General features: G+C 43.2%; 1 gene segment (V, D, J or C); it reads left to right on the forward strand.

The window, feature by feature from the left end:
- The first annotated feature begins 12,265 nt into the window (after positions 1-12,265).
- On the forward strand, positions 12,266-14,368 carry LOC133123211 (T-cell receptor alpha chain V region PHDS58-like). The segment is given in 3 exon segments: positions 12,266-12,308; positions 12,464-12,823; positions 14,004-14,368. Coding segments are annotated over 3 exon segments (768 nt in total).
- The last annotated feature ends 528 nt before the right edge of the window (positions 14,369-14,896 follow it).

Below are 14,896 nucleotides of genomic sequence, written 5' to 3' on the forward strand. Positions count from 1 at the left end.
TTTCAAAGGCATCTGATTAAGGAGGTGCCAACAACACATTTGGCTTCCTCCTCTTCCTTTCCACAGCAGGGACATTCAGAACCACGGATAGTGCCTGCAGGACCAGGAGAAACTTCAGCACCCTGCTCCTCAAGCCGGGACAGCCCACTTTCAGACACAAAACCCAGGGATCACATGAGGTACCGAAACATGCGTTTGTCCCATTTAAAGTCTTGTGTTCTTGGGTAAGTATGGGGTCCTTACCATTCACTCAAGACCCAGGAGCCCAAAGTGTACTTTCATACATGTCCAGTGGTGGGGATATAGGTGCAGCGCCACCTGGGCCCCTGGTTTGGGAGGGGCCATAAGCACTGGGGGCCCTGGTTTGGGAGGGCCCATGGGCACTGGGGCCTCTGGTTTGGGAGGGGCCATAAGCACTGGGGCCCCTGGTTTGGGAGGGGCCATAAGCACTGGGGCCTCTGGTTTGGGAGGGGCCATAAGCACTGGGGCCCCTGGTTTGGGAGGGGCCATAAGCACTGGGGCCACTGGTTTGGGAGGGTCCATGGGCACTGGGGCCCCTGGTTTGGGAGGGGTCACGGGCACCGGGCCCCTGGCTTGGAAGGGCCCATCGGCACCGTGGCTCCTGGTTTAGGAGGGCCCATGGGCACAGCGGCCCCTGGTTTGGGAGGGCCAATGGGCACTAGGGCCCCTGGTTTGGGAGGGGCCATAAACACCTGGGCACCTGGTTTGGGAGGGCCCATGTGCACTGAGGCTCATCTTAACTAGCTGCTGGCACTGTACATGTCACTGCTGAAGAAATTATGTTTAGGCTTCAGAACATCATTTCTGCTCACGTTAACATGAGAAGATTGAGGATTGGTTCAACTAACTAACTTTACCGAGTATAGTAGCCAAACCCATGTCCCCCCTTTCATGCCAAAGCCCAGTCATGTGCCTTATGCACCCACATAAATCTCAGGTCATGACTAGGGTTGTGCTCCCAGGTCAAATGACGCTGGTTTCCTCATTCACAGAGATGGCAAACACAGGTTCCTCATTCATTGCTTTAGTGCGAAAGAGGTATTAGATAATACCAGTTTGCCTCCCAGAGAGGCAGTTCTTGAACTCAGTTTCAGAACTTGCCTCCCCCTCACAGACAGAGAAGCCTAACAGACAAACAAACAGGCTCTGCTTCCACCATGCAGCACACCTCTCTGTATACCTTTCTACCACAACTGTTTCCACTTTTTACCTTTGTTGTAAAATTAAACAGTTTTTTTCCCACTACAACCGCACTACCTCTTGCCTCATCTCTGCCACGTGCCCATAGTGCTGCATGACATACGAACACTCACACACACACACATACACACACATGCACAAATGTTCACACACACACATACACACACAGACGCACAAACTTGCACACACACATGCACACACATGTATAAACATCCACACAGATATACACATATACACACACATACACACAGACACACACGACACACTCACACACATATATTCAAACATATACACAGAAACATGCACACTAACATGCACAGACACACACTACACCCACACACACATATTTACACACACACACACACACACACACACATACACCCACACACACACACAGACACTCATACACACACATATTTACACAGGCACACACACACATACACACACACACATACATACACACATACACACACACACACTCACACACACTCACACACACACACACACACACTCACACACACTCACACACACACACACACACACATATTTACACACGCACACACACACACACACACACACACATACATACACACATACACACACACACACTCACACACACACACACACACACACACACATATTTACACACGCACCCATTTACATTTACATTTACATTTTAGTCATTTGGCAGAGGCTTTTAATCCAAAGCGACTTACAAGTGCATAGGTTCTACCATAAGTCAGAGCATCACATCCAGAAACTAGCAAAATACACAGGAAATGCTGTTCTAAACATAGTAGTCATCAGAAGTGCATTCTTTTTTTTTTTTTTTTTTTTTTTTGGCAGGGGGGGGTTAGACAAGGACAGGGATATCAGAAAGGAGGGGCAGGGGAAATCAGGAGGGAGGACTAAGGTAGAGTTTGAAAAGGTGGGTTTTGAGTCTGCGTCGAAATAGGGGGAGGGATTCTGCTGTTCTGACAGTGGTAGGCAAGTCATTCCACCACTGAGGACCAGAACGGAAAACAGGCGTGAACGTGCAGCTCGACCACCAGGTGCACGTAGAGAGGGACACACACACACAGACACACACACACACACACACACATATTTACACACACACACACACATACTTGCACACATACACACACACACACACTCACACACACACACACAGGTTATGTCTAAGCAGGACTCATATGAGCTGTCTGAGGAAGCCCAGCTTTGGTGGATGTGGAGCTGTTGGTTCTGTGAAAGACACACTTCTCCCTCCTCTAATCCAGTAAAAATCTATGTGCAGCACAGGGAGACCACACTGGAGCTGATGATGCCCTTTTTACAGTTAAAAGGCTGAACCAACAGCCACTCTCATTACCATGTTAATTTTAATTCATAGTATTATCGTAAAGTATTAACTGTGTATGTTCACAAAGAAAAGAGATAGTGTGGTCAAGAGATCACCTAGTTGCTTTGTCTGAATGAATCTCCACCCCCTGAAATGTCAATAGATTTTGAGGCTCAGTGTGTGTTTATTCTCAATGTCATTTTTTTCAGACTTGCACACGACTCCATTATGTAAATAACACATACCGATAATCAAACTGGAAATAACATTTTCTCTTGTTGCACTGAGAGTGTTCGTACGCGGAACTTTGTCACCCAATACATTACCTGTTTGAACAGCCAATAATATCTGCCCCTGACTTGTGACCTCCTACTGGAAAATGATCAGTCCTCCTACTCTGTACAGTTTGAGTTTTACAGTGCAGGGTACAACAGGGTCTCAACCAAAGGAGAGACTCAAGGACAGAAGAGCTCAGATACAGCGATGGCAGCCCTCTGTGTTATTCTTGTGTTTTTCAGCAAACTGTGTAAGTGTTTACTTGTTTCTGACTTATTGACCAAAAACATTTTCCAATCATTTTAAGTAGTGTACAGAGATTACACAGAGATTGGTGGGTGTTTTTGCTTTCTTTTTTCCCCCATTGTCAATGAAGTTGAAATATTGCTTTCTGTTGGATTCCAGGTGGTCTGCTTGGGCAGAGTGTAGTTCAGCCCAACGCTGTGGTGACAGCTCAGCTTGGAGAAACCGTGACTCTCCCATGTTTCTGTTTAGATATGGGAGGAGTGGGCACGCTCAGCTGGTTAAAGCAACCACTTGGACAGAAGCCTCAGCATGTCGCAATGATGCTGAACCATCAATCAGATGCTGTGTTTTTTAATGAGTTTAACAGTACACGTCTCAGAGCTAAGAAAGCAAAGGGAAGCTTTAACCTGACTGTCTCACAAGTAGAGTCATCAGATTCAGCAACATACTACTGCACTTTTATTCTCTCCTTCGGTGAAATCAGCTTTGGAAATGGAAGTACCTTAATGGTGACGGGTAAGTATTAATTTTATTTTTCCATCGCTTAACTTGTCGAAATTGTAATTTGTCATTCTACGTTTCTACGTTTGCTGACAAAAACACTTTGAAGTCCCTTGCCATAAAATTGATATTTACAGTATGAACTGTTTATGGTGATACTTTCGCCAAAAGCAGAGCTGCCATATGCTGTACATCATAAAGGCTACGTGTATATACTCAGTGAGCACTTGACTAGACTTTTTTTAGACTTAATATGTCTTCTGCTGGTGCAGCCTGTCCATTTAGAGGATTGACATGTTGTGTTCAGAGATGCTCTTCTGCATACCACTGTTGTAATGTGTGGTTATTAATGTGAGACCAAGGGGGTAACATTGTGCAGTTCTCAGTTTTACAGAATACTTAAAAACACTGTGTTTGATTCGAATTTGGTCAAAAATGAGATAAGCGCAGATTTGGAATATTCAAATACTCATCTATCGTTCAGCTATGAATCCATGACACGTCACAATGAGAAAATATGAAAAAATAAAAAGAAAAGAGTTGAAATATAAAATCTACCCGGTTCCGGTCGGGTCCTGTTGGTTCTCCACATTGTTCTTTGCTGGTGCATCAGCTGTATCTCATTGTTTCTTTGCACATAAAATCAATCACTCAAAATGCATTCACTGAAATTGCCCTAGTGACGAAGATGTTGAGGCTTTGTTAATAGCTTTTACATTTTTTGAATAAAAAAAGAAAGCATTCAAAACTGATTGAAGAAATTTAATTTTTTATGTTTATCTTATTAAGTTTCAGTGTGTGCAGTGTGTCCCTGTCATCTTTTGTAGAGATATTAACCATTTCTACTGTAGTGGAAAACATTGAAGCATGAAAAATTAATTGCTTCATTTGAATAAAATTTTAAAAATGTATTCAATGCAATGGTTTTAGTTTCTAGTATAGTAAAATGCATGTAGTTAATCAATAGTCGTTTTGACATAACATTGCTGATCGATGTGATCATTGCTAGTGCACAAACTGCATCTGAATGACACATATGTGCAAAAACATGCTGCACTTTATATTATAATCAGTGGAGTCATCTTCAGCTCTGTGTATAACATACAATAATACAAAGCCATACTGCATTGATATGTAAACCTTACACAGTGGAATCCAAAGGACAATTCTGTATTGAGTGTAATGAGTGCTAACTTTTGACAGGGCCAGAGTCCCAGAGCAGGACAGTAGTGCTGCAGCAGCCCGAGTCTGAGTCAGTGCAGCCAGGAGACTCTGTGACTCTGCAGTGTACAGTACACACTGAGACCTGTGCAGGAGAACACAGAGTGCACTTGTTCAGACCGGGCTCAGGAGAGTCCTCTCCAGGAATCATTCACACCCATGGACACAGGAGTGATGAGTGCCAGAGGAGCTCTGGGACTGTGTCTCTCACACAGAGCTGTGTCTACAACTTCCCCAAGAGGATCCTCAGCCACTCTGATGCTGGGACTTACTACTGTGCTGTGGCCACCTGTGGGGAGATCCTGTTTGGGAATGGGACCAAGCTGGATGTTGAGGGTAAGCTTTAAATATTAATTAATTAATTAATTCATTCATTATCCTAACCCGCTTATCCTGAACAGGGTTGCAGGGGGGCTGGAGCCTTTCCCAGCATACATTGGGTGAAAGGCAGGAATACACCCTGGACAGGTCGCCAGTCCATCGCAGGGCACACACACCATTCACTCACACACTCATACCAACGGGCAATTTAGACTCTCCAATCAGCCTAACCTGCATGTCTTTGGACTGTGGGAGGAAACCGGAGTACCTGGAGGAACCCCACGCAAACATGGGGAGAACATGTAAACTCCACACAGAGAGGCCCCGGCCGACCGGGATTCGAACCCAGGACCTCCTTGTTGTGAGGTGGCAGTGCTACCCACAGCACCATCTGTGCCGCCCAGCTTTAAATATACAGTATTGAAATACAGTATACATTATTTACAGTAATCCTACTTCAAAAAGTGCATATACATGGATTAATGCTATTTCACCCAGGAGTTGTGACCATCCTTTCCTGGCTGTCCATCCTGAGGACCGGGGTACTTTTTGGCGCTGTGATGATATGTGTCATCATCTCCCGTTTCAGAAGGCCAAGCTAAGATCAGAACGTAAGCTGCATACATACTTAAACAGTGTACAACTGCAAGCCCATGAACTGTTTTTAGTGCATACTGCATTGTATTACAAGGGGCTAACACAGTAGGGTCAGGCTGTATGATATTCCTGTGTCTAACATTTGCCTTGGGGACCTCTGCACAGTAATATGGACTGTTAAATCAACTCCAATGTCAGATTTTAACTTGATTAGAGTAACATTGAGTAATATTGACCCCATTTGCACATATTATTACAAAAGAATAATAATATAATCATAATAATAATAACAATAATAATAATAATAATAATAATAATAATAATAATAATAATAATAATAATAATAATAATACTCATCATCATTTCTCATTAGAAAAATCACTGCATTAATTATTTTTATTTTACTCAAACAGGGGCTGCGTCAAAACGTAAAATGGACAATTTCTCCGGAAAATATACTGTAATCATATGTGCGTTTCCTTTTAGCATCAAGATGCAGCGATGAATTATGCTGCTTTGACTTTCACCACCAAGAAACCCAAAGTGAGGAGGAAGAAGAGGGAGGAAGAGAGAGAAACGGTTTATTCAGGTGTGACATTTAAAGACCACGAGTGAAGCTTTCCATCAAAATTAATCTTTGTCACAAGAATGATCACAATTTATCAAACATGTCCTCCTTCACATCGGTGCACATTACAGTATATGAGCCGTAAACTGTAAATTTGCCTTTAAAAACAAAAAGAGTCGCTTGGAGCTGTGCTTATTCTTAAATGTTTTTTCAAATAAATGAATTAAAACTTCAACCCTAGTGTAGTCTTACGATTCGGCATACTCCCCTTGTCCTTAGGGTCAAAAATGGCCCACTTTCACTCAACCCCTCAACCCCAAATGTATTTTGCATGAAGAAACAATCTGTCACTCATCACAAACTTTGTCATCAAATTTAAAGTTGAAAAAAGAACAGTTAGGGAGTTTTATTTGCTATTAAATACAGTGGTGGGTCATTTTTCACCCTTAAGACAACACAAGGTTTAAATTTCGTTCAATGTTGCTAAATCTGACACAGTTTAGGGCGGCAGTGTATTGCAGTGGTTAGGGAAGAGGAGGTGACTTTCATTCAGGTCATGTTCTGCGAGAAGGCTGTTAACATGAATGACTTCAGTGTATATTTAATATAAATTGTAGAATTGTGTAAGTCACTCTGGGTAAAAGAGCCTACTAAACGCCAGTAATGTGATATTAAACAGAGATGGAAAAGTGAAACATTAGGATGTCAGGGTTGGGAGGTAATACCGGGCTTTATTATTTTCACCTGGCCCTCATTAGTGCCAAGGGTACCTTACCTCCTGAAGCTGTATATAAAGCACTCGCGGACAATCGGTCGACGCTTTGGTGTCACTTGTTCGTTCTGTCACCAAGCTGGTAAAGCACACGGTAGACTCAGTGATTATATGAGTCAGGTATTGTGCTGGTTTTGGGTTTTTGCATTCATTTAAAAGGAAATAAGGTAAGGAAGGTGTTCTGCTCACTAGTGTGTGTACATTGCGAACGCCTTCCTATAGGTTCTTTTGTTTTTCTCTTTTGTTTTCAAGCTTGGGTGAGCCTGTGGGTGAGGGACGTTGTCCCCGGTATGTATTTTTGTTTGTGTGTTTTCCTGAGCTGCGACTCACGGTTCTTTATTTTGCTTACCTAGTCTTTTATACTAGGTTGTACTTTTATTTTGGGATCCCCGGTCCGGGGTTGCAGTGCTCGCCTTTTAGCACTCATTTTGGTTGGGTTATTTGCCCTGGTTTTTAAGGGTTGCTTTATGTTCCTTAACCGTTTGTTGGGGCCATTTCCTTTATTTGGTCAGAGCTGCCCTAGTGACGGGGGGGGGGGGGGGGGGGGGGGGGGTGTCCTTTTCTGGCTCCACTGCAAAGTTTTTTATGAAAATCTTTATGAAAATGCCTCTTTAAAATGCTCTAAACAAATAAAATACGATATATTTTTATGAAGATTAATGCAGAATTATTTCTTATGGTAAATATTGTTCATGCTTTTTTGTTTGATGTTTCCATAGATCAGACAGTCAGGGTACATACATAATTCCTATCACAATCCACCTTACTGTATAAATATCACTCATTTTAAGTTTTACAGGGATATTTACTCCACATACAGCAGAGAGGCATGTGGAGATAATGTATCTTTGCACATCCACACCAGCACGTCTGGCATACAGTACAAAATCTGCCACTTCTAAGCCAGGGTCACTGTGAATCTGTGTACTCTTCTGCATGTTTTACTGAACATGCTTTCTGAAGACAAGGCCTCCTGCAGCCAGAGCCCTCTCTGTACCTTCAATAGCCAAAGCACTTCCTGTATGCACAGCGACAGCTTTATTGTGTTCTCAGTTATCGATGCTGCGCAGTGTGTTTTAGGAGAACTGGACACATTTTCTGATTGAATGACTCAGTGGCAGATACCTTCCTGTGTTCACAGGGGCTTATAATCTAGAGAACAAAGAGAGAGTAACGCCCTTACCCAGAATGGACTTTAGTAAAGTATTTAGTTTAGAGAGCTGAGCATGATTATAACGTCTTTTGACTCGTAGACTGAATAAACAAGCACATACTGTTCTCAGCTGAGCCAACTGGTCTTTCACTCCAGATTAAAATTTAATTAACATTTAAAAAAACTCTGACCTAAACCCCCATAAGAGCAAGCCGAGGGCACCAGTGGCAAGAAAAAATTCCCTGCTGACAGAAGTTCATCCCAAGGAACTTGATTCTGGTTGCTTGGATGGATCCAGACTCATATTATTTTCAGAAAATCTCCCAAAAATACACAGAACATTTTTGTGGTTTTTAGGATGATCTGGAGAGAAAATCTGACTTTTTGACTAAATACCACCCTAGAAAAATGGTGACAGTAAAAAAAGCAGGCAGTAAATGTCACATGGACATACCTATTGCTGATACACTGCCTGTGTTGAGATCAAGTGTACTCTTGATTGAATTTGATACATTGAAGCATAACAGCTTCAAAAATGCTTCAAAAAAGCACCAGCACAAGCAGTTATAAGAGACGATGCTATCAAGAGTGTGTCAGACATTGGGGTTAGGTTGTAGGCAAAAATGAACTTGTTTCTAAAAAGCTCATAGAAACTGACAGAAATCTTTTACACACAGCTCTCTTTTTCATCAGTAGCACAATGTGTTTGTCCGTTTCAGACTGTTCTGTTGTGGTGACAGGGGAGGTTCAGTTATTTTCCACCCGCAGCCTTATATATTCAGCTTTACTCAGACCACAGCTTCACAGGAAGACTGACCTGCATTACAGAGCTGTGTTCACACCTCCCTCTCTCAGCACTGAAACCACACTGGCACTCCCCCCTCATGCCTCAGACCACCTTTCCATTTTTCAACTGTCTAGAAAAGAGCGGCTTTAAAACATTGCACAAACAACATTTCAAAATACAAATAATGAAAAATCTGTTCCTGCATAAACCGTGCTTAAATTCTAGTGACAATAGATTGGTATTGCCCTCTATAATTAAAGAGGGCTTTTAACTTTAATATTCTGTATTCATCAACATTCATAGGTTTTCTTCTAAAATGTGTGCAATGTAAAACTTGACACTATTTTTGTCTGATTATGCTGTTTTAGACAAATGTTTTAAGCTTGTGTGCATCCTTCAGATATACTGCTTGCAATGATGAATATCACTCATCATATCAATACCTCTCTCTCTCTCTCTCTCGCTATCTCTCTCGCTCTCTCTCTGAATCCCTCCCCCTATTTCGACGCTGTCAGGGTTGGGAGGTTTATTATTTTCACCTGGTGCTCATTAGTGCCAACAGGGTGGCTACCTCCAGAAGGTATTTAAAGCCCTCTTTGACCATCGGTCGATGCTTTGGTGTCACTGTTCGCACTGCCACCAAGCTGGTAAGCACACGGTAGACTCACGATTAAATGAGTCAGGTATTGTGCTGGTTCTGGGTTTTGAATTTAAAAGGAAAAACAAAACAAAAAAAAGGTAAGGAAGGTGTTCTGCTCGTTGTGTGTGTGTGTACACTGCGAACACCTACCTGTAGGTTCTTTAGTTTTCTTTTCCCTTTTGTTTTTGGCTCGTGTGAGTCTGTGGGTGAGGGACGTTGTCCCCGGTATATATTTTGGTTTGTGCGTTTTCCGGAGCTGCGACTCACGGTTGTTTATTTTGTTTACCTAGTCTTTTTTACTAGGTTGGGTTTCAGGGCTCGCCTTTTAGCCCTCTTTTTGGTTGTGTTATTCGCCCTGGTTTTTAAGGGTTGCTATATTTTCATTAGCCGTTTTCTGGGGGTATTTTCTGTATTTTGTCGGAGCTGTCTCCGAGTTGTTTTCGTGTCCTCGACCTCCCTGGGTTTAGTGGCGGACATGTTCGCGTGCCCGCTTACTAGGGATTACCCTTAGTCGCGCCTGGCTCTCCGCCATTCCTCAACCTCATAGACGCAGACTAAAAACACACCTAAACCTAACTCATGACATCCTGCATGATCCTTTATAGTGAATAGGATCAAAACTGTGATCAACATTACTCTGATCTACTCTTATTCAGAAATGCTAGAAAATTCACCCCTGGGCAACTGCAGCAGGATGTGAAATTAAATACCCTGGAAAACCTCACTTCCTGTTCCAGCAAAGTAGGTCTACTAGGGCCAACATGCTCTGCAAGGCCTTTTTTGTCCTCGGCCATCAACCGTGAGACAGAATAAATATAATATAAATAAATAAATCAGTAGGTTTTTCAAAGGCATCTGATTAAGGAGGTGCCAACAACACATATGGCTTCCTCCTCTTCCTTTCCACAGCAGGGACATTCAGAACCACGGATAGTGCCTGCAGGACCAGGAGAAACTTCAGCACCCTGCTCCTCAAGCCGGGACAGCCCACTTTCAGACACAAAACCCAGGGATCACATGAGGTACCGAAACATGCGTTTGTCCCATTTAAACTCTTGTGTTCTAGGGAAAGAATGGGGTCCTAACCATTCGGTCAACACCCAGGAGCCCAAAGTGAACTTTCATACATGTCCAGTGGAGGTGATATAGGTGCAGCGCCACCAGGGCCCCTGGTTTGGGAGGGGCCATAAGTACTGGGGCCCCTGGTTTGGGAGGACCTGTGGGCACTGGGGACCGTGGTTTGGGAGGGGCCATGGGCACTGGGGCCCCTGGTTTGGGAGGGGCCATGGGCACTGGGGCCCCTGGTTTGGGAGGGGCCATAAGCACTGGGGCCCCTGGTTTGGGAGGACCTGTGGGCACTGGGGACCGTGGTTTGGGAGGGCCCATGGGCACCGGGGTCCCTGGTTTGGGAGGGCCCATTGGCACTGGGGCTCATCTTAACGAGCTGCCGCCACGGAACATGTCACTGCTGAAGAAATTATGTTTAGGCTTCAGAACATAATTTCTGCCCAAGTTAAACACGAGAAGATTGAGGATCAGTTCAACTAACTAACTTTACCGAGTATAGTAGCCCAACCCATGTCCCCCCTTTCATGCCAAAGCCCAGTCATGTGCCTTATGCAACCACATAAATCTCAGGTCATGACTAGGGTTAGGCTCCCAGGTCAAATGACACAGGTTTCCTCATTCACAGCAATGGCAAACACAGGTTCCTCATTCATTGCTTTAGTGTGAAAGAGGTATTAGATAATATCAGTTTGCCTCCCAGAGAGGCAGTTCTTGAACTCAGTTTCAGAACTTGCCTCCCCCTGACAGACAGAGAAGCCTAACAGACTCATGGGCATGGTTGGCTCTGCTTCCACCATGCAGCACACCTCTCTGTATACCTTTCTACCACAACTGTTTCCACTTTTTACCTTTGTTGTAAAATTAAACGTTTTTTCCCACTACAACCGCACTACCTCTTCCCTCATCTGTGCCACGTGCCCATAGTGCTGCATGACATACACACACACACACACATACACACACACACACACACATACACACACACATGCACAAACGTGCACAGACACACACACACACACATGCACAAATGTGCACACACACACACATGCACAACTGTGCACGCACACACATATACACACACACAAGCACAAATGTGCACACACACACACATACACACACACATGCAAAAATGTGCACACACACACGCACAAATGTGCACAAACATGCACACACATAGACACACCCATAAACACGCACTAACGCACAAATGTGCACACACATACACATACTTTCATGAACCTCTACACAGACACACACACACACACACACACACACACATAAACACATATTCGCACACACACAACACACACACACACACACACACACACAAACTTTCACACACATATATTTACACACACACATACACGCATAAACTTTGTCACCCAAAACATGTTTTAATAGCCAACGATATCTGCCCCTGACTAGTGACCTCCTACTGCAAAATGATCAGCTCAAGTCCTCCTACCCTGTACACTTTGAGTTTTACAGTGCAGGGTACAACAGGGTCTCAACCAGAGGAGAGACTCAAGGACAGAAAAGCTCAGATACAGCGATGGCAGCCCTCTGTGTTATTCTTATGTTTTTCAGCAAACTGTGTAAGTGTATACTTGTTTCTGACTTATTGACCAAAATCATTTTACAATCATTTTAAGTAGTGTACAGAGAGTACACAGAGAATGGTGGGTGTTTCTGCTTTCTTTTTCCCCCCATTGTCAGTGAAGTTGAAATATTGCTTTCTGTTGGATTCCAGGTGGTCTGCTTGGGCAGAGTGTAGTTCAGCCCAACGCTCTGGTGACAGCTCAGCTTGGAGACACCATGACTCTCCCGTGTTTCTGTTCTGATATAGGAGGAGCAGCCGTGATCAGCTGGATAAAGCAACCACTTGGACAGAAGCCTCAGCCTGTTGCAAAGATGGTGAACTATGATACTGATGCTGTGTTTTTCAATAAGTTTAAAAACAGTACACGTCTCAGTGCTAAGACAGCAAAGGGAAGCTTTAACCTGACTGTCTCAAAGGTAGAGCCATCAGATTCAGCAACATACTACTGCACTTTTATTCACTTCTTCGGTGAAGTCAGCTTTGGAAATGGAAGTACATTAATAGTGACGGGTAAGTATGAATTATATATTTCCATAGCTTAACTTGTCGAAATTGTAATTTGTCATTCTACGTTATAAATTGAAGTTATGCTTCTTTTTTCCAATACTTAAGTATTGGTTCAATTTATCTGACAAAAACACTCTGAAGTAAAAGACATATAATAAAAAGATAAAAAATATAATAAAATTGATATTTAGCGTATGAACTGTTCATGGTTATGCTTTCGCCAAAAGCAGAGCTGCCATATGCTGTACATCTTAAAGGCTACGTTTATATACTCACTGAGCACTTGACTAGACTTTTTTTAGACTTAATATGTCTTCTGCTGGTGCAGCCTGTCCCTTTAGAGGATTGACATGTTGTGTTCAGAGATGCTCTTCTGCATACTACTGTTGTAATGTGTGGTTATAAAAATAAAAAAGTAAAAATATAAAATCTCCCCGGGTCCGGTCGGGTCCTGTTGGTTCTCCACATTGTTCTTTGCTGGTGCATCAGCTGTAGCCCATTGTTTCTTTGCACATGAAATCAATCACTCAAAATGCATTCACTGAAATTGCCCTAGTGACGAAGATGTTGAAGATTTGTGGGATTAATTATTGTGACTAATTTAGAATCGGATGACTGATTACTCTTATATTGTGATGTACATTGTATGATGATGTATGATGGTTTGCATGCTGTATATAAAAAAGAAGCTTTGCATTTTTTGAATAGAAAAAGAAAGCATTCAAAACTGATTGAAGAAATTGCTTTTCTTTCTGGTTTATCTTATCAAGTTTCAGTGTGTGCAATGTGTCCCTGTTATCTTTTGTAGAGTTATTAACCATTTCTACTGAAGTGGAAAACATTGAAGCATTAAAAATGAATTGCTTCATTTGAATATAATTTTTAAAATGTATTTAATACAATGGTTTAATTTCTAGTATAGTAAAATGCATGTAGTTAATCAATAGTCTTTTTAACATATCATTGCTTCTCGACATGATCATTTCTAGTACACAAACTGCATCTGAATCATACATATGTGCAAAAACATGGTGCACTTTATATTATAATCGGTGGAGTCATCTTCAGCTCTCTGTATAACGTACAATAATACAAAGCCAGACTGCATTTATATGTAAACCTTACACAGTGGAATCCAAAGGGCAATTCTGTATTGAGTGTAATGAGTGCTAACTTTTGATAGGGCCAGAGTCCCAGAGCAGGACAGTAGTGCTGCAGCAGCCCGAGTCTGAGTCAGTGCAGCCAGGAGACTCTGTGACTCTGCAGTGTACAGTACATACTGAGACCTGTGCAGGAGAACACAGTGTGCACTGGTTCAGACCGGGATCAGGAGAGTCCCCTCCAGGAATCATTCACACCCATGGACACAGGAGTGATGAGTGCCAGAGGAGCTCTGGGACTGTGTCTCCTACACAGAGCTGTGTCTACAACTTCCCCAAGAGGAACCTCAGCCTCTCTGATGCTGGGACTTACTACTGTGCTGTGGCCACCTGTGGGGAGATCCTGTTTGGGAACGGGACCAAGCTGGATGTTGAGGGTAAGCTTTAAATATTCATTAATTCATTCATTCATTCATCATCCGAACCCGCTTATCCTGAACAGGGTTGCAGGGGGGCTGGAGCCTATCCCAGCATACATTGGGTGAAAGGCAGGAATACACCCTGGACAGGTCGCCAGTCCATCACAGGGCACACACACCATTCACTCACACACTCATACCTAAGGGCAATTTAGACTCTCCCATCAGCTAGACCTGCATGTCTTTGGACTAAGGGAGGAAACCGGAGTACCCAGAGGAAACCCACGCAAACACGTGGAGAACATACAAACTCCACACAGAGAGGCCCCGGCCGACCGGGATTCGAACCCAGGACCTCCTTGCTGTGAGGTGGCAGTGCTGCCCACAGCACCATCCGTGCCGCCCAGCTTTAAATATACAGTATTGAAATACAGTATACATTATTTACAGTAATCCTACTTCAAAAAGTGCATGGACTAATGCTATTTCACCCAGGAGGTGTGACCATCCTTTCCTGGCTGTCCATCCTGAGGACCGGGGTACTTTTTGGCGCTGTG

This window comes from Conger conger, chromosome 3 (genome assembly GCF_963514075.1).
Source record: "Conger conger chromosome 3, fConCon1.1, whole genome shotgun sequence".
Classification (NCBI taxonomy): Eukaryota; Metazoa; Chordata; class Actinopteri; order Anguilliformes; family Congridae; genus Conger; species Conger conger.